This window comes from Acipenser ruthenus, chromosome 27 (assembly GCF_902713425.1).
Source record: "Acipenser ruthenus chromosome 27, fAciRut3.2 maternal haplotype, whole genome shotgun sequence".
Lineage (NCBI taxonomy): Eukaryota > Metazoa > Chordata > Actinopteri > Acipenseriformes > Acipenseridae > Acipenser > Acipenser ruthenus.
Window position 1 is genome coordinate 21,972,742 of NC_081215.1, and position 21,747 is coordinate 21,994,488.

Here is a 21,747-nt window from a genome sequence, read left to right on the forward strand (position 1 = left end):
GAATGACAATATAGTTTGGGATTTTTTTGATAACATGTTATATTTGTTGTAATACATATTATAATATGATACATATATAAAACTACTTTAACAGATCTCTAAACTAAAGTGTTACCAGAAATACTGCTAACGATGCTATGAAAAGCAGCCAGTTTAAAACACACAAAAGAACACAAAACACAAAGCTCCAGGTTATAAACTGAACACATGAGGACATACAATTATAAAAATGTATTTGTAATATTTTAAAGAACATTGTAGATAGTAGTTCAATAAAGAAGAAATCACAGTACGTTTCCCTCGTTTATATTTTGGTAGTAGTTTTACATTTTTATTCTCTCAAAACATTAACAGAAACAGTTAATATCCCACAGTAAGAAACCATGCACTATATTAAAAGAAACCCATACAGATGATATTATGTGTGATATAGACTGTTGTTTTAAAAACATATACTAGGACTATTTAGAAAACACATTCAACTGTAATGCCTTTTAAATGTAACACATATCGTTTTTATAAGAGTATAAAAACAAAAATCATGGCCACTCAGCATGCAACAGAAGAAAAGGTCCCCATGCGAGGGAAACAAACAGAGAGATTTAGGTTCAAGTTGTCTCGGTGTACACACTTCAATTGAAAGACTACCACAAAAAACCATATCCCATGCAGCAGCTTCTCTGCATCTCGGATCTTGTTTGCTTTTCCCTTTTTGTCTGCTGTATCACCCCAGACCATGACTCGCCCGCTCCTTCATGGCAAGGGAGAGGCTTTAAGAGAATTGCAGGATCCCCCTTGGCTTCCACCTGTAGATGCTTGTCCAACCCACTGGAAAGAGAAATATATATATTACTGCAGTATCTGCAGCTGCAGAAATATATATCAAAACAGAAACAATGTTGTCATCCCTCATGCGTAGTTATATAATCACACACACACACAGGCACACTTTTTTCAGAGATAGACACCATACTGTAAATATTTTTTAATGTATTTTTGTTTACGACTGTAAGTTGCCCTGGATAAGGGCGTCTGCTAAGAAATAAATAATAATAATAATAATAATTTGATACTGAACTTGCCGAAATCGGCACCCTTTTTTATTTCATTAAAATACTGAACCTCAATTATTCTGCTGAAATAATAATAAATAAACTATAGTTGTTGATCTCACAACTAACAAAAAAAAATATATCTTCTTCTGTATTAGCTTTGAAACCATTTTTAATGAGTACCTGCGGCAGGGTTGAGGCCTGCCCTGTAAATAAATATGTATTGATGGTTGGTTTAAAGAAATGTGGGAGTTTTTGTATTTATTTAAGTTAGGCAGGGACAGGGTTAAAACCCATCCCTGCCAATTCAATGCGTGTAGCTGGGGGCATTGATTGAATGGCTAATGATCAATCAACCCCTCAGCCACGTGCTATATGAAGCACAGCTTCTCCTTGTTAGGGGAGAGTAGTATGGAGAGAAGCCATGAGAAGTGAGTGAGGTGAGTGAGTGAGTGAGTGAATGAATGAGTTTATTTTTGTTTCTGTATAGTTTAGTGAAGTCTCTGCCCAGCCTGGAGGGTTTTGTTTAAACTGTTTGTTTTGGCCACTGTGCCTTTTTTTTTGTGTTTTGTTCATTAAAAGTAACACCTGCGCTGTGACGCCAAGCTGTCTACATATGGTGCTAGAGGTGAGATAGCACCCTGGAGACTCAGACCGGAATTGCAGGTTAAAAAACAAACCAACAAACAAACAGACAAACACATTTCTTTAAACCCACCATCAATACATATTTATTTACAGGGCAGGCCTCAACCCTGCCGCAATACCTAGTAAAAATAATGTGCTTGTAAGTATTAGGAGGCTGTGTGGTCCAGTGGGTAAAGAAAAGGGTTTGTAACCAAGAGTCCCCAGTTCAAATCACAGTTCAAGCACTGACTCGTTGTGTGACCCTGAGCAAGTCACTTAACCTCCTTGTGCTCTGTCTTTCGGATGAGATGTTGTAAGTGACTCTGCAGCTGATGCATAGTTCACACACCCTAGTCTCTGTAAGTCGCCTTGGATAAAGGTGTCTGCTAAATAAACAAATAATAATAATAACAAATAATATTAAAGGGCTACATCACCATACTTTGCATTATAAACCTCACAGATAACCCCAGATACAATGTATCTTTTTCCTTCCAAATAGCATAATTACCCATTACAATGGGCATCAGGTCTCCATGACAATTGATCTTGTTCTGGTACACATTGCCTGTGATATGAATCTCCTAGATATACAGGCTGATGAAAGCATTCATGCCATGTCTTCTTGAAATTTCCATCTTCTCTTACACTACAAAAAACACCCGACCCAACAGCTATGCCACATCAAAGTTGCACTGGCAAGTGTAAACAGGGTATTAGTTGCTTTGTTTCTTCAATTAGTCATGCTAACTTTCGTGTTATTAATGTCTAGGTCACTTCTATTCACTCTTTAGCCATTTCAATTGATAAATCAATATTGATTGTTTTTGGTAATTGATTATGATTTACTGTACAGTGTTCAAGTGTCATGAAATAACATGGACCATCTTCAAAAGATTGTAATGATTTTTGTGCAGCAGCCATTAACGATCTGGGTTAATCATGAGCAAAGATCCCTTTGATGGGTTTTAAACCCAATCATGATTTCAAGCCATGATAAAAAAAAATGATATCATTTTCTGCATCAATATTAACTGGGCAGTCTTTTCCCTCATTTCTGGTCACATTTAGCAGGCATTGGTCTGCAATTTAGCTTGCAGCATGCTTGCACATGTAAATTGAAACATCAGGTATGCTTAATACACAAAAGCTTACCTCAGTCAGTGGGTGCCAGTGAGCTATAGGTTTTCTAGGATACGTCAACATCTCATTCCAGTGGTCCCGTCCAAGGCTCTCAGCACTGTTGCCTACTCGACATATGCCAATTACCTCATTGTGACCTACACTGTAAAAATGTGTTCTTAAAATGATCAGTTACTGTTTTCTGTGAAGTCATCCCTAATGTGGGATAAACAAACAGTTAATATGTTAGACATTTTTTTAAAATCCCATGAAAGGTATATGCCCCTAGCAGAAAAACATGTATGGGCACATGGGTATTCCATGGTTATATCTGCCTGTAATTAATGCAAGATGCTACTTGTTGGTTCCCTGTGGCTCACCAAGTCAAAACAATAATGTTTGGAGTGTAGGATGAGCCATGGGAACATGGTTCAAGTTTCACTCGCGCAATCCTGGCTGGGAGTCCACAGGATGCATCGCCCTTTGAACTCCCGCAGGTTACAGAGTGAAATCAGATAGAGCTAGTTCGCCACGGTGACCACTACTGGTCAGCTGGACTTGGGTTCAGTCATCAGGGTTCAGTAGCCTGGAAACACCTGTTTCAGGGTCTGACAGGTGAAAAGAGGCAAATAGTAAATATATATATATATATATATATATATATATATATATATATATATATATATATATATATATATATACACTTAATATAACTAGCAAAATAAAGGGAAACGATAAAAAAGTATACATTTTTCTACATGCTTCCACAAATAGTAACACAACATTTCTCCATCTCTGGGGAAGCGTTCGATAGAGAAAGGGAACATCTTGGGATGTAATGCTATTATGTTTAAATGATTTATAGAGACTGTGTGTCCATTAGAAGGGCATGTTCACATATTTACGTCATCCTTTATTGCAGTGAGAGATATGAAGAGAAACTATGCTGTAAATCACAGCAGATAACACCCTTCCCATTTCCAGTATGTGTGCGGTTACATTGACTTACACCTCATTCAAGGGCGCTTCTCTATGGAAGGATCAGAGAGCTCTGCTTGACTTTATCCTCCATTTACAGTTTATAGTTTACATGGTTGCAGTGAATACTATTTGTGTGCTTATATTTTTTATTTGATATGGGTCAGTAATGACGTTATAAGTACATATGTATTCTTCCTAGTCATATTACTCTGTATGTGTCCTTTAAACAGTTCCGAAAAACTGAAAGAAAAAAATGTAACTCACCGGTCATAGTCCATGACAGCTATTAAAAGGCTAATTTGGTCAATATTTTCAGGAGGAACATCAAAGACTATGGCTTCATTGTAAATTGGGTTTAATGTGTTTCTTTTTGTAGATGTTTTCCTTTTCTTTAATCTCCTTCCTTCACACATTAAAGAAACCTTGACATAGGGGTCTGTAAAAACAAAACAAAACAAAAAAACAATGTGGCAAGTTAGCAATGAATCACTGTAGAAATGACAGAGAGAGAGAGAGAGAGAGAGAGAGAGAGAGAGAGAGAGAGAGAGAGAGAGAGAGAGAGGTACACATTTGAAAGTAGGAGATTAAGAATGAAGACTTAGTTTGGAATTCTATCTTATATAGGTCAGTAAATGTAGGCCTTCAGGGAGGAGAAGAGCATCTTTTAATTAGCATACAGCCGCAGCAAATCTAGAAAATCTTTATTGTGTTTACGTTCATGTTTTCTTTTTTTTTCTGAGCAAGTGGTGGCTCTTAAGTCTGTTCATGATACTGCTTATCTCAGCTTTAGGAACTAGTAACACCCATATTACAATACTCACTGCAAGATAAACCTACTGGTACAAAATAAGACAGGCAATTTATATGTGTCCCAGAGCAAGTATACGGAACAGCATTTCTTCCATTTAGTGGAGGTCACTCTGTAGTTTATTAAGCATCTATTAAACATGTTTTTAAAGGTGTTGATGATCAATACAAAAATGATATGTTATAATTACCACAGTGCACTGGTATATCTTGTTATTATTTATAATGATCTAACATACTCTACCAAAGTATAAATGCTTTAGGGAATCCAATGCAACGCAAAAAAATACATTATGTTTGCTTAATGTTTTATTGCACTATTGTGGTATTGTGACTTTAAAGCGTTTTTTTTTTTTTTATTTGGCCCTTTTGTAAGATAACTATGGTCAGGTTTGGGAGTAGCTGCCTCCTTTAATGCATGCAGAGTGACAATTACAATAATACAAAGATTCCTACCCGATGCACCAGTGATGTCCATGGCCTTCAGGTTCCTAGCTTTTATCATAGTAATAGTCAATCTGCCAGCAGTTGGAAGATAACACAGAGAAAACATAAGGTCTCCAAGATCCACATTATCCTAATAAAAGAAAACACATTTAAAAAAATTAAATATAATAATCACAAACCACTGGCCATAAAAATACATCATTCCCTCTAAAATGAATGAAAATCTAACGGTAACACAATACTTCATTAAATGCTTTTTAAACAATATTAAGACGCCATAGAAATAACATGTGCAAGTTATAAGATAACAAATCACTGTCAAAACTGTTAATAATATCATTTGAGATGCTTTATAAATGGATCATTAAAGAAATGTGTGATTAACCTGATCTTCTAATCAGGTATATGAGACAGGTTTGAAATATAACCCTGAATTCAGTTTTACCATGACCCACATTCTCCTCATATCCACTTGTATTAATAGACATGAAGAATTCGTGAGACTTGATGTAGGATTCAGTTAAAAGGGGAAAAAATAACCAAGATGGATCTAATTGTTCTATAAATAAGGAAAAAAAACGAATCTTACATTTTTAACCAAATCTCAGTTTATGCAAAACACATATTATCCAGCCCCATTAAAGCTCAAAAGAGTAAGTTTATTTTTCTCATAGAATGGATTGTTAACACACAAATACTGATTCAAAGCAACACCACAACAATTCCTGCATGTTCATTATTAGGTCTCCTCACCAAAATCTTTTAAACAAAATCGCTGAAGCCTTTGATTCAGTATTTATAAAAAAAATTAGAGAGAGAGAGAGAGAGAGAGAGAGAGAGAGAGAGAGAGAGAGAGAGAGACTAAATAAGGGAGGACAACAGCAGGCTCCAAGTTTTACTTGATAAATCGGTCTGCTTTAAAAGATTTCCATTCCACTGTGAGCCGGCACAGACAACCCTGAGGTCTTTTTCAATACTGAAAATAGCATGATGACAAAGGTCACACTGATAGTCTACAGAGATTTAGTTAGAACTTCAAATGGGTTGAGGTTACATAGGGTATAACAATCTATGAGCTATAATGTTGATGGATGAGTCAAGTCCGGCTTATTTATTGGTAGAGGTAACCAATGGTAGAGGTATTGTCTATTTCCAATGGTACAGTATGTATAGTTCTGTTAAATTATTCCTTACTGCTTACAGAAGAATGGCAGTTGCATGTCATTTGTCTGTGATCTGAACACAAGGAGATAGCGTTATGGCTAGCTGCGTCACACCCACAAAGCTAATCGTACCATTGCCATTCCTTATACTCGTCTCAAGCTTTTAAAGGAATACACGTCAGACATACGTGGGCAGTGTAGAAAGTAGTCCATCAAAGTGAGGCAAGCATTTTCATCAGCACATTAACAAACGTAATTTAGGAATGATTTTAAAGACTCACTGAACTTTGACCAAACAGCTATGTTTGGCATTAGTGTTTTGGCCTGCAATAAAGCATTCATCTCTGAAACAGTGGTCACAGAGGACAGTTGAAATAATAGGTTGGTTGTCTACAGTTAGTGACCACTGTGGGGGCTTTTAATGTCATTATAAATCAAACAAATGTTTTTGTGCTTGAAGATATAGCTATTTGAAATGTATGTCTCTGTTTAAAGTGAGTTATAGGACATCGACCTGCAGGATAATGACCGCTGTACTCCATGAGGTTTAGAATTATACATGTTCAATACAGTACACCATACTGTACTAAAGAACAGCTAACATACCATGCATTTATAGGACTAGAATTCAATAAAAACTTGCACCAAGGTGGAGGTATAGTATTTTACCACACTACAGCACTGAAGCACTTTCAAATATTTAAACTGAAGGTGGTTCCATGAAACTAATTCCTTTCAGACTGGTAATGTAATGATCTGCTTCCACTTTAAAAACTATAGAATGACAGTTCCCTCCATTTTCACAAGTCCTGAAATCAAATCCGCGGTAGAATGATTGGCAGAGTAGGCTTGTGCTGGATCAATCGAATTACAGTTAAGCACTGGGATTTAATACAGCTGGCAGAAAACTGAAGGAGTCTGTCTTCTCACCTTGAGGCTTATTTGCTACTTGTGTCTGTTTTAATGGTGAAGAATGTAGTTTCACTGCATGCACAGCTAGCTGGAGTCAAAAGTATTGGCCAAATGGTTACATTGTGGCATATAGTAAGTGCTTAAACAGCCCCACAGAGTCCTGATTGGACTCAATAGGAGACAAATAAACCTTATTTAATTTGCAAATGATCTAACTTGATTGAGATGTCTTTGTCTGTATACTGTATATTGCCTTAATTGCAGGACTCAGATATGTTTATTAGAAAAATAAATAAAAATAAATAAAAAACAGCTAGTTGTATAAAAACAAAATAAATATAGCAAAATCTAAAAGCAGAAATATGTGTTTTTCTCATAGACTTTCATTTATTAATACTGTTATTAGAAATTATAATTTGCTGGCATTCTCAAACCCTGTGCTTTGGGCAATGCTTCTGTGAATTTGTGAAAAAAAAAGGCTTTTTCAGGTGGAATACACCACGGAAAGAAGATTTCTTATTATGAATTAAATAGTTCATAATCAAAGTTAAAATATGGCAATAAAAAAAAAAAATCCTGTACCACAAAGAAAATGCTCTTCAATGAGCCAGACACTATTGATATTCTATTACCTCCCACTCCTGCAATGATCAGAGGACTAACCTTGAGTATCACGTACACACTTGTGCTATCCATGTTCTTTCTTTTCCCGGTAACAGGCTACTGAAGTTGAATGAATTACTGTACAGTATTTATTAATTTACTATATGAAATTCATTCTATATATTCACTGTTCATGTTTTTTTATGCTGTACTTTTTCAAATGTAGATAGATTTTATAGGAAAACAATTCTTAGATTTCAATAATTGAGGATTTTATATTTTGGGATATGAAATCACACACCTAACAATAGTCTTTTCCATTTGAAACTGATTGATCGACAGGAAATGTCTTCCTATTTCTCTGAATACAACATGCATCTTGCTGATAAGCAATTTGAATGCTAATGTGTTCTTTTTGTAAGGTTGATTTTGTCTTGTCTGTCATTGAAGCCTAATGAGAATTTCAAAATAGTCCCACACCCTTTTTATTGTGGAAAATCAGTGTATGAATTTTTTTTATAATAATAACCCTTCAAAATGCTGTAACCAATCAGTATATATAACAAAAACTAAATTTGGGGAAAAAACTAAATACAGCCATTTTCATCTAGCTTAAACTTTTGGAAATTGTGTTTTTATGTCAATATTTTATGCTTTTTTGTGCAGCATTGTACTCAGTATGGTAACCTACCTTTTTGTTTTGCATTCCAGAGCTTCATTAGAATTTACAGGTGACACAGATACTTATAACCTCCTGATGCTGCAGGTAGCTGCATGAGTTTCTTGATCAGTTTACAGTATGACAGAGAGGTAATAGCTTGCGTACTTATCTGCATCTGAACAAACTGGAAATTCATTCAATCAGCTTCTTATTTAAACCCCAGTTCAAGCACTACTCCCTATATGTGCCTGTTTTGCTCCTCCATCCTCTTCTCTGCCACCAACTGCATCAAGGGGCAAGCAAAGCTCACTGGACAACCTTCCTCAAGGGCGATGCTAGGAGGGGTAACCCCAGCCAAAAACATAAGACAGCCAGAACTTGATTGTTATGAAATGCACAAGATGAAAAAAAAAAAGATTTCTATCTGATGATTTTTTTCTAATGGTTGATCACCCTAACGGTGCCCTAAACACACAGAACATAAAGCTTAAAACACCACCGAACCGGTTTCAATCAGCCCTAAAATGGACCATGTCTTAAGGGCATGAATAACTGATTACTGTTGCGTACACCAAGCTTTGCCGCTCCCTGCACTATTCACCCATTTTGTTTGGGTTCACCAATGTGGAGTAGTTGTGCTCTAACCAAATTCAAAGATTCTAAAGCACAGACACAGAAAGGAGAATGACTATGCTATGGCAAGTAGAACAAGGTAGACATGGGAATACTGGATAATGATATGTGCCTCAATCCTATATCATCTTCTCAAACTATGCCTTTTACTGCCATTTCTAATGTAGGTCAGAGTTATGAATTATAACTACTTCAGGGTGGGGAGGTATAACATATTCAGAGCGCTAAGTATATTTTTGTGTCACATGGCCTTTTTACCTTGGGATATGATCTGGTAACATAAATAAATCAGCTGTATGGTTGTGTTAATAATTTATAATGTTTCTCATCTTCCCAAGATGGCAAACTACAGTCATAATGAATACTCTTATTTCCATAATGCCGCATAGGAACTAGGCATTAATCTTGTGCAGATGCAATAATGAATCTATTTATCGCTTATTGATAGCCATGGCTTTTAATTAATCATTCATTAATCGATTAATCACCCTGGTGCCCTACTCGAAGCCTGACTAACTATTTTCGATCAGTACCTGTCCGATATTTGATTATGATGTTGTCTATTGCAAAGTAATTTTGTGTACCACCAGTAAGTACAACAGTTATATTCCTGTTTAATGTGTAATTGGTGCCAATTTGTGATACATTTTTCAAACTGATATTTGTTAATATATTCAATGTTGACAAAATTAAGTTGTCAAATTATGTACAAATGATAAGCAATTTATTTACTTAAGTTCTGCGGGTAATTAATCCTAAATGATTGATAACCTATTGTAAATGGCAGCAGGTTCTTTTGAAGCCGATGACATGATAATACTGCTAATTACTTATCGGGCTCTGTTCTTTTTAACAGAAGGCTGAGAGAAAACTGGAGCCAAATGAAATAGATCATTTTTCTTTTGTCTTTCCTGATCTCCAGTGTTCTTCATTCAAATTGTTATTCAAAAGCTGTACTGATGGGACCATTGATCACCTCCAGAGACTTTATCTCTGGACTTCCACTGAGCTTTTACCAGTCAATGGCAGGACAATTAGATCTGGCTTATTTTGTATGCACAATATAATACACCATTATTTTGTAATTAACAAGCCTACATTGTTCAAAATAATTACGTAAGTACTCTATTCTTGTTAATACTGTATTTAAATAAGGTTCGGCATTTTACCAAGAGGACTACAATGGCAGTTGAGACACAGTTTCTTCCCAATGCTATTTACGTTGTTTAATTGGGACATCACTTCGTTTAATTGGAATACAGTATTTTCAAATGGTGAACGGAGATCGCTTTTCAGAGCAAGACAGGTTTGTGTAGCACAGTGCAGCGAGTACGTGATTACGCTGTGACTTGCATAAACCATGTTGAACTCTTGAAGAAGGAGGAGTCTCCTATGGTTTCTCAGACTCCTGCTGCAAAGAAAGTTGGCGTGTCAACAATGCAGGTGGGATTCATTTTGTTTAGGAATAATAAAAAAAAAACATTGACTCGTATTTTAAATGATGTATTTAACATTTAGTCATAATGTGATATGATTTCATTCTTTTTCTTTTCATTAAGAATCAAAAAAGTGTGAATTGGCTCGTCTCAACTGCCTCTCGTTTAATTGGGACAGCTGCTTATTCAGGATATTTTTCCTTCTCCTGAGGCGTCCCCATAAAGCAGAGCAGACTGTACAACTACTGCTACTGCTACTGCTACTGCTACTGCTACTGCTACTACTACTACTAATAATAATAATATAAAAACAGAATGTTATTAGTTTCATCCCTTCACACTAGCCCCTAAAGTTCTCTTTGGCCAATAACTTTAACATATGTAGACTGATCTTCTGCTGTTTTCCCTCTCTCCTGATAGTTTACTGTTAAACACAACCAGCACTACATCAACAACCACCTACAAGGCATCTGCTGAGCTGCTTCACATGATATCCTGTCAAGATAATATTTGTCAGCCTTAGAAAATACTGTGAACTGAAATTACAGTAATCTTTCTGTGAGCTGTGGGTAGGCAAACTCGGCAGGTGTTTCTTCCAATTACGTCCTTATTGAACCTCTGACTAGGCCATTAGACACTTATTCTCAAGTTCGGTTCTTACATTTGATACCAACAGTGTTTCAGAATTCATTTACAAGGAGGAATTTGAAGTCTGAATTCAGTCCAATGCAATGTTATACACATTAATGTACACAAAAGCACTGTACTAAAGATTGAATTACGTTTTTTATATTTTACATTTTCCTAAATCTGCAACTCCAACTTTTTCTTTCAGTACTGCAAGGAAATATTTCAAGACTCTTTTGGGCATATTTTCAAACTTGAGATTGCTCAAGTGACCTTAAATGATATTATTTAGTTGCAGTTAAAAAATAAAACAGAAATCTTTACAGCACAACAGAAGACTAACAGCACAAGCAGTTATTTTCTAACAATACAAACTATACTTGTACTTGTTCCAGAACTGTTTTAGAGCCTGAGAGTACCACCGATAGAGAGCCAGCACTGTGATTGCATTTCTGTGGTAACATAATATCCTTGTTTGGGGAGCAGAAGTAAGTAGAATGAATCTCACTGGAAAAAGATAGGAACTTGATGAATTATTATTTGCTTATTTAGCAGAGGCCTTTATCCAAGGTGACTTACAGAAACTAGGGTGTATGAACTATGCATCAGCTGCAGAGTCACTAACAACAACGTCTCACCCGAAAGACGGAGAACAAGGAGATTAAGTGACTTGTTAAGGGTCACACAATGAGTCAGTGAGTGAGCTGGGATTTGAACCAGGGACCGTGTGGTTACAAGCCCCTTTCTTTACCCACCGGACCACACAGCCTCTTACTGACTGCAGGGGTGAGTAGGGATGAGGTCTCACACCAATATGACAGGCCTCATCTTGAGCACAGATTACATTATCAGATATAGAAGAGCAAAGGGAGCAAATGGCAATGTTCTGAGAGCAACAGTGAACAGAAATGACATTTCATAGTTGCATGGAAACACAAGTTACAGTTACATCAGCCTTAGAACTGCAGTTCCTTGTGCTAAAAAGTACTCTGGCATTTGCATTTACACGTATGATATTTTAGCTTAATTTCAATGGACACGTTTACAATAAATGTTTCCTATATCGGTGAGCATTTATTTCCTAGGACCCCTGAAAATTGTTATGTGTTCTTTATGATGGTTATGTGCTGTGATGGGTTTCATGTAAAAACACTTTCTGCTACATTCTCACTGAAGTGGATGGTGAAGTTTTCATTAAGCAGTTTATCAAACCTAAGTAGGTACTGGCACAATATTTAAGCTGTTATACCATCAAAGGCTGTTTTGTCTTAAACTTGGACAGTCTGTTATTTCCAGCCCAAAATAATACACATTTATTTTACTTGAAAAAATAAAAACATCTCTATTGCTAGTTTGCCCCAATATTAACTCTGATTTCCTGGTCGCTAAGGACCATGGGAGTCAATTTATCACATCACACAGTGATTGAAAGGGAGTTCCAAAGATTGTAAAAAATAAATAAATAAACATGCGTTCAATTATAAACAGTTTGTAAAAAAAATGTATATGAAAAGGTACTTACTGTGGTGACATATTGAATGTCCCTCCAGAGATTTGTTTCTCTTGGAAAATCCACCAAATCTAGAAAGTTGTCCACTACTACTTGTCCTATAATGTCGTGCCTGGAGAATCTATCAAAGTCGTACACACTGAAGTGCAGCTTTCGAGAGGATAGCTCATTGTAGGCCACAGGGAATAGGAACACCTCATCAAACACAGGGTTCAGAGTTTTCCTGTGCACTTTAGTCTGGTGTTTGGTTTTGCGATCAGGTAGTAAGTAGATCTTCACATAGGGGTCTGATGTGCCGGAGAAGTCTTTGGCTGGCAGATCGACTGCTTTGTGGATTTTAACAATCAGCTGTTCCAAGTCACAGTCAAATTTAAGAATGAAATTGAGCTTTCCACAGGATTTGCTATTATTTCTCTTTCCGTCATCTGTATCCACGGATCTTTGTTTATAAAGCTCAGGTTTAATCCGCCCAAGCCCGGTGAGGGAATCCTGCTTTTGAAATTGCTGGATACTGAAATCCGGGTTGGAGAGATTCAGTTGCCTCCGTATTGAGTTATGCCTTTGAAAAAAAAGAAGAGATATTTTTAAATCCACCATTATCGTATAATTTAACATACACTGAAGAAATCGACTGGCATGGACCTTTCTAGAGCTCGAGACCCATTACTCTTTAGACCGCACTGTTGGTCTAATACTGTCAAAGATTTCTCTGGGCTACGCTATAAATAACCTGCAAGGAAACTGTTTTTTCATCTTGTAACACATGCTCATACTAAGCATAAAATAGCCAAAAAAGGCAACTAACCTAACAGAAGATGTTGGTTCAGTAATCTGCCTCTGCATTCGCACATTGTGGATGCAGTTCTCTTTCACCGCTGACTGGGCTTCAAGCGGGATGTCAGGAGAGGTGTGGCTGATCTTCATGGCAGACTCTGGGATGGCAGTGGCTTCCTTCACATAATCCTGTCCGTATTCATTGTCGTTGACCTCCACATCGGTGTACGTGGGCTGCTCGGGCTGACTCTCTTTGTTTGCAGAGGAAATACCACGTTCACGCCATGGGATCCAACACAGCTTCCAAGAGACAAAAAGAGACACACCAAAGAGAGCTAGTCCACAGGCCGTCACAACCAGAGAGAGCAAGCTCACTGACACATCTGCAGAAAGAAGCACAACTTAGTGTCAATGGAATGGTGGATATTAAGGCACTGTTCACTTTTGCCCACATTCTATTCCTTTGGCTATACTATGCATTTACCATATTTTACCAATGTTTGCCTTTTTTATATGTATTATTTATGCTACCTATCTGGTTTCTTTTACTGCTTTCTTACACTTTGCTATGGTTTTACTATAGTCAACTTTTATATTGCATGTATTCCAGTGGATATCATTTTATGTGAATGTCTACTGACACTTCCCAGAGGTCTCATTTATTTTACTCTTTCTTATTCAAATCCACTGCAGAATCTGTAGTGTCTGTAGGTTGACCTTTGGGGGTCAAACAAATAAGCAAATCAGCAAGCTGAATAGGTCTGATTGACAGAAACAATCCTTGCAGGAAGTATTCATTCATCCGGGCAGGGGTGTTCTGTTCGTAACAAGTCAATTAATTTAAAGAGGAAGTTTGTGCAATTCACATTCACTTTACATGTTGATTAAAAACAATTCATTTGTGGTTTAGAGAGGTGAGCTGAAGAACCTGGCATGTCTGAAAGTAATTATGGGGCCTATAGTTGCTGTCCACAGGGCCCCTCATAAAAACAATCTCCCAGTGAGTGAGTAATAAAGCACTTGGTCAGAACAAACAATTACCTCGTGCAAGAATGTATTAAAGAAAATAATCAATTGTTCTCTATGGGAAGTAAACTGGTGAGGGCCATCTGAACTTAGGGTTAAACATTGGTTGGCCACTTCCAGACAGCTCTACATTTAATAATAGACATGACATGTGGAAGTTGGAGCAGGTAAGTGTTACTTTTAAATATGTCTTTATGCATTTCTTAGTCAAAAGTAATACTCAAAGCAAACTATTTCTAAAGAAAGTGTGGTTTTGTAAAAGCTTTGTGAGCAGACAACTGTTTGTTTCCTATGACCAGCACTGGTGCCATACAAAACATGTAAATAAACAGCAGTTAGATGGTACCATGTAGGCCTATATTTAGGGTAGTATAATAAAAAATAGTTTATATAATCATGTAAGAGTATTTGAAAGCAACTAATAAGTTCACAAATATGGAGTGCTATTTTAAAATGTACCAGTAAATAAGCCAAGAGGCATAATCACAAGGATGCCCTTTTTAATTATTTCATAATGTTATACTATTTTTTTTTTTAAAAAAACATAATCATATCACTGCTTTAAAAGTCAATATAGTTTCTGAAGCGCAAGCTTTTTCCTGTGTGAATAATTTTATTGGAAAACAAGATGGTTAAAAAAAGAATCTGGGGCAGATGGGAGGTTTATTGCTTAGCCTTCCCAATTTTTCACTTGCAGTGTGAAAATGCATGTTTATGCATGACAGATACTGTTTTCTTCAAGACAGTATAAGAGAATAAAGATTGCTTCACTTTATAATCAATAAGACAGTCCTGTGTCATTAATTGGATACATAACATTCCAATTAAACAGCATGTTCTATTTTTTATCTAACAGGATATTTATTTATGTTGTACTTATTTATTGAGTTTGCTAACCAGATATAATACAATAGATGGAGGACAGTCGCCTGAGTATCAGAAATGGCAAAAACAACTTATTTACCCTCTTCATTCCATCCATTCTCCGCTATTTCCAGGCCTGGCGGCAGCATAAACGCTGTGGGGGGCATCCACTTATTTAGGGCGGGCTCATTTTGGAAGACAAATCAATTAGCACGTATTCTCTATTTTACTTCACTGTCATGACAATACACAAATAAATAAATAAATAAATCATATGACCGCGCAATATTATGAACTATCCACACGGCATGAATTACCACAGCTCTATCCGTAAAAGTTTTTAAATTATTATTATTATTACCGCATTAGGAACAACGGGGTGTCTGAGCAACAATACTTGAAATGAATACAATCATACAGTGAGCAGGCCCTCTACAGAGATTGCAATAAACAGCTTCCCACACACACTACATTACTGTAAAGTAATGAATGTACATATTATAATGCTTACTTTCAACTGACTATTCAATACTGAACATAAAAAACATACGCTCATGTAAACAATCCGACAAGGCGATCCTATGAAGGGGTTTCCAAACACCAGAAGCAACAAGACATTTCAATTATTATTATTATTATTATTATTATTATTATTATTATTATTATTATTATTATTATTATTATTATTATTATTATTGTGCTTTGCTTTACTTTAATTTGATTTGATTAAGAATTTCTCATAGATTTTTTTATTTAAGCGATAGTGCCCGTCGATGATGGCTCTACGTGTGATAGTTGACCGTAACGTCAACTATCACATGGTAGAGCCATCATCAAGAGGGCACTATCTCTATTAGAAAATTATTTTACCATTGTTTTCTTTAAAAAAAAAAAAACACCTTAAAACCTAAATTCACCTTGAACTTGTACTGATTTGTCGGGTGCTTTTGTCAATGCAAAGTATTGATTGGCTGGTTTTGGTGGATAATAAAATTAATTTGGACCAATTGTGTATTTGTTTTGTATTTACTGTCCAATAGTGAACTACGCTTAAAAATACAGCAAGTTGGCAATTAGCAGGTACCATTACAGCTGATAGAGAGTGCCTATAAAACATGAAAACAACGTTTTCTGTAAATGCTACACTGAAATAAAACATCAGTCTTGAAATTGGACTCTTGATGCTAATGGGACATTTTGGAAGGAGCATCTGTAGATGTCTGCATAGAGCTGTAAAACAGGTCTCTCCATTTTAAACCTGAAAGCTAGCCATTTCTTTTGATTATCATGTAAAGCAATGCTTTGTGGTTCCGAAATGCAATAATCTTCTAGCTTGGTATTCTGAATGATAATGCTATAAACTCTTTGTTTATAATGTCGGCTTTTTCACTGTTTTATTTAAATTTGATATAATGTATTCATGAAAGCAAACTTGTATCAACATTACTAATAGTAGTATGTTACAGTAAATTTGGCACTAAACCAAATAAACCTAATTGCTTATGCTATCTCACTTAAGTGCTGCTAAATATAGTTCAGTACCAGAGCTAAACAAGGTCCTGCTGCTCATGCAAAGATCAGCTCACTCCTGCATGATTAAACAGTCGATGTTTGTATTTAGTTAGAATCGACCTACACAGACCTAGGCAAAGCAGATATACTGAAGAAGAAACAGGAGGTGAAAAACAGCGCCAATATTTAGTATGCAATTGCGTTTGGTGAAAGAACAAATCTCCCCATGTCATTAAACTTGAGGCGGTGCAGTCCAGTGGTTAAAGAAAAGGGCTTGTAACCCGGAGGTCCCCGGTTCAAATCCCACCTCAGCCACTGACTCATTGTGTTGACCCTGAGCAAGTCACTTAACCTCCTTGGGCTCCGTCTTTCGGGTGAAACGTTGTTGTAAGTGACTCTGCAGCTGATGCATAGTTCACACACCCTAGTCACACACCCTAGTCTCTGTAAGTCGCCTTGGATAAAGGCGTCTGCTAAATAAACAAATAATAAACAGCGTGGACGAATGGGTCCAACAGGATCAGACACGTATTTCTAGCTTTGGTTGGTTCAAAATGCACAGCTACAGTTATTATGAATTACTTTGTGTGTTGTGTTCTTCGTGAACTTGATGTGTTGCTATGACAGTATTATAAGTTTGATGAATGACAGATCAGAGCCCAGATACACCTGCATCTTGGAAATGCACTGTAGTGGCAGAATAGGCTTGATGAAGTGGGTTTCTTGTGCAGTGAAGGTAAGAATAAAGCACAGCTTGAGTTCTCTTCATTGAACACATTTTATGCTTTCTGCCTTTTCTGTCACTAAAGTTGGTGAAAAGGCTATGAATCGCATATTAGCAAAATGTGAGTGAAAGCCGTGTTGCCTCCATTACTATACTAAGATTACAATTCTGTTTTAAATGACACAGTACATGAACATCTTGAGGATGTGGAATTTGGACCAGAAGTATCAGTGTCTGAAACTGAAAGTGTAGCAAATGCATTTTCCTGGCAATTCTCGATGTGTCTGGATGGGATCTAAATGGAACATGATTCATTCGTACTTGACCCAAATTCCATTTGTTCTTTATTTTTAATTGTGTCATTCACTTCTACTACAGTCTAATGCAATTCCAATGTAAGCTTAATTTGATAGTTGACAGCAACTAGTGCATTTTAAAGTACAGAGTGTTTACTACCTGCAAATTAACAAACCCAATCGGATTCTAAGCAACAGAACTGTACAATAATCTTGCAAATATTGTGTGCATGACCAAAGACATCTGGCAATTACATCCTTGCATGAGCAATGCACACAGTTTTTATACATATCCTATAGTAGTTGGTTCTGTTACTTCAGTAGAAGATACCATTTGCTGGACTCTCTCTTGTCAGGTATAATCTGTGTAGGCATATTAATGGAGTGTACACACAAATCACTCCGGTCTCTTACTGATACTCAAATATACACAGGCATGCTACAGAACTTACTCATTATTTATGGGTTACAACTTCAGTGCTATTTGGTCAGGATAGTGAAAGAACAAGAACTCTAGAAATGTGTGGCTCTTATGTGATGTGGGCAATGTTTAAAAGTAATTGGCACTAATGGACACCTTTGCAGGCAGTCTTTCTGAGAGGCCAATGAGCAACCATTAAGGGGGTGGTTCCTTCAGAGCATGGTTGAGCCATGTAGGCTCATTAATGTTGCCTGTGCTGGTTTCTGTTATCACTCTGGATACTAGTACCTCAGTCTCCTTTACTATTAATCCAGCATATTTTACAAACACTGAGGTATATTTTTTAACAAAAAAATGTATAAATAAGGCAAACCGAATGACAAATATCTACCATATTTTTATAGCCTGATAAGCAAACCTTTTTTTTTTTTTTTTTTTTTTACTATATTTTGTGTTTGTCTTTTGTAATGTAGGCATAAACATGTCTTTTAATAGTCCTGAGAGCGGAATTCACAACTTTCTTTCTTTTAAAATGCAGAATTCCTTGATTTGCAGGATTTTCTGTTTCTCATCTAAGTGGGGCAGGGCACTGACATCATCTTGCTAAAAATACCTGTTTAATCGCAGCTGATGTTTGTGCTGGTTTCTTTTAAGGGGCATGACTTGAATTTGCAAAGCATAGCTGTCTGATATTTTCAATTTAGCAAAATTGGGTTCCTTGTTGTCAACCATGCTTCATGTAAAATATATATGTATTATATACCCTTCCACCTCCCCCATTTATACTGATCCAGTATACACAATTAAATATATTTAGCAGCTTCAAATATCAAGTATATGTTCAATTATTCAGGTTTATTTTAGGTGTGTTAAGTAATCTTCAGGCACATAACTGCTAGAGTTGTTGTGAGATCATTTATGATTTATAACATATGTAACACAGTTTGATAAACGTCCTAGTCCCAGGGAATAGGACGTTTATCAGCAGAATAAAACATTTATTATTTTTTTTTTATCAGGTTCTCTCTATACAATTTTTAGTTGCAACTACATAAAGTAGGCGACATTTTTTTTTACAAAGGTTCACATGGAGTTCAAGTAATGAACACAATGTAACTCTACAGAAGACTAGGGGCAGCAAGTACTGTGTATATACATGAGACTGTATGCAAGGTCTCGCAGGGTATCAGAGTGGAGCAATACAATTATCGACGGTATTTTACCAAATAGTTTGTCTTTCAATGGGTGGGGCTCGTATGACTGCATTACAATTTAACTGTCTCATTTACCCTTTACAATAATGTATTTGCCTTTTAATTGTTTGTCATAGAAGTATGTTTGCATATAGTTCACTATAGGAATTGACCCATTTAAAGAACTATGTAAATATATTTTGTTTCGGGGTAAGCTTATTTATAGCAACGTGGAAAGTATGTTACAGAAGTAGTGTAACAGGTTTTCTTTTTTTTTTGTATCTGGGTAGGTGGCGCGGCATCCTTTAGCTACAGAGTTGTGAATGAGAATATATTGCAAAATAATTGAAAAAATATGTATAATATAATTTCACCCATCAGTTTCTCACTCGCATGTTTGTTTTGATTATTTTCTTTTAATTTATATATTTTACAAAAAGTGTTTAAAGCAATTTAAAAACAGAAGTCTTATTCAATAAAGCATATTGCGTTGACCAAAAATACTAGTTTAGGGTGATAGATTTACCATTACCTGAATCTGGATATCGGGGTATGGAGCGATAACGGATATAATTTATGAAATCCTGGCAGCTGTCGTTTTGCACCTCCCCTTTAGAACAGAGATCCGATAAGAGCTGCAGCGCCTTTTGACAAATCTCGTCCTCTCTGTCTCCAGGCATTTCCCACCAGCATCCTTCTGAATGGAGGGGCTCTCGGGCAGCACCACACCACTCGATCCCCTTGTTAGACACCGATTCACGGCGCTCAGTGCAGCTGGTCAGCCCAAAGCACGCTTCAGCACAAACGGCCCCCCTCGTAGCTGATGCAAATAGTCTTGAAACCATCCAGATCACTCCTTATTGAAAGCCTAAGACTTGTCTTTCCCGACTGGTCAAACTTGTGATTTACAAAGCCTAAAATGCGAGCCCGCAAAAAAAAAATAAAAATAATAATAATACTACAAGACCACTAGATGTTTACCACGGGGCTAGAATTATTCAGCACTACCTACAGTAGTGCGCTGTTCGCTGAAGCCAGTGCTGAACTAATGCTCGCGCAGTCTGCATGAATGGCTCACCACTTCTGCAGGCATTCACCTCTTCTCTGTTTGATCACCATGGGATTTCCAGCCTGACTGGGTTCAAACTGCACAGCTAATTACTGTCAGCGTTTCATACTGGATATGTTATTCTGCTTTAGTGTTCCTGGTATGCCTTTAGGTAAACTTAAACTGATGACATATGCGTTGCTACGAGATTTGCATTATATCGGCACTTTGATAGCTACAAAATTCACACTAGAGATATAAAGAAAGATAGTATGCATACATATTGCATGCATACACACATAATATTACACTACAAATGCACTCGTCTATGCATACATCTTGTATTTTCTTTTTTGTTGTTATTTGGACACTAATTTGATTGGCGTTTTCTATATTATTGTGAGCAAATGCACTTTACAAATAAATACGAACAAATAAATACGAAAGAGGTTTAATTTTGAAACGTAGTAGTGATCCTGACTTGAATATACAAATACTACATATTTGCACGTATTTATGGACATGTTATGGAAATAATAATAATAATAATAATAATAATAATAATAATAATAATAATAATAATAATAATAATAATAATAATAATAAAGATGGTGATAAAATAACACACATGCACAGATTAGGAGGCTGTGTGGTCCAGTGGTTAAAGAAACGGGCTTATAACCAGGAGGTCTCCGGTTCAAATCCCACCTCAGCCACTGACTCATTGTGTGACCCTGAGCAAGTCACTTAACCTCCTTGTGCTCCGTCTTTCGGGTGAGACGTATTTGTAAGGGACTTTGCAGCTGATGCATAGTTCACACACCCTAGTCTCTGTAAGTCGCCTTGGATAAAGGCGTCTGCTAAATAAACAAAGAAAAACCTAGGGTGCAATCTAAGCCCCTGGGCTACTACATTTTAGTGTAATGCTTCTGCAATTTAATATGTACTAAAATGAATTAAATGAATTATGAATTATGTTTACATTAATTTATCCTTTAATGCTTGGCGACCTAATATGGGGCGCGGATACAAAAAAAAAAAAACACTCTCCAAATCTTTATATGGGGACATATGGAAGACGCAAATGCATGACCTGATATGAGGATGATATTTTTGTCTACATATAAAGCAATGGAAAAAAAAATGAAAAAAGTCCAATTAAATATATTTAATATGTGTCCAAAACTACAATATTTAATGCATGAAAGGGTTAATTGCTTTTATTTTATTTATGTATTTATTAATTATCAATGTTCTGGACAAAATAAGAAAATGCCCGTTCCTGTTACAACCCGTTATTGTAGTTTT

The 21,747-nt window shown here is 36.3% G+C and overlaps 1 protein-coding gene across 1 annotated transcript; it reads right to left on the reverse strand.

The window, feature by feature from the left end:
* Nucleotides 1-290: 290 nt before the first annotated feature.
* Nucleotides 291-20,559, reverse strand: LOC117432155 (synaptotagmin-9-like). The gene is made up of 7 exons (XM_034053679.3): nucleotides 19,924-20,559; nucleotides 13,387-13,738; nucleotides 12,594-13,140; nucleotides 5,046-5,166; nucleotides 4,047-4,218; nucleotides 2,835-2,964; nucleotides 291-828 (listed from the first exon to the last, which is right to left on the reverse strand). Exons 1-7 carry the CDS (start codon nucleotides 20,234-20,236, stop codon nucleotides 754-756), a joined length of 1,710 nt encoding a protein of 569 aa, XP_033909570.2. The 5' UTR covers nucleotides 20,237-20,559; the 3' UTR covers nucleotides 291-753.
* Nucleotides 20,560-21,747: the final 1,188 nt, after the last annotated feature.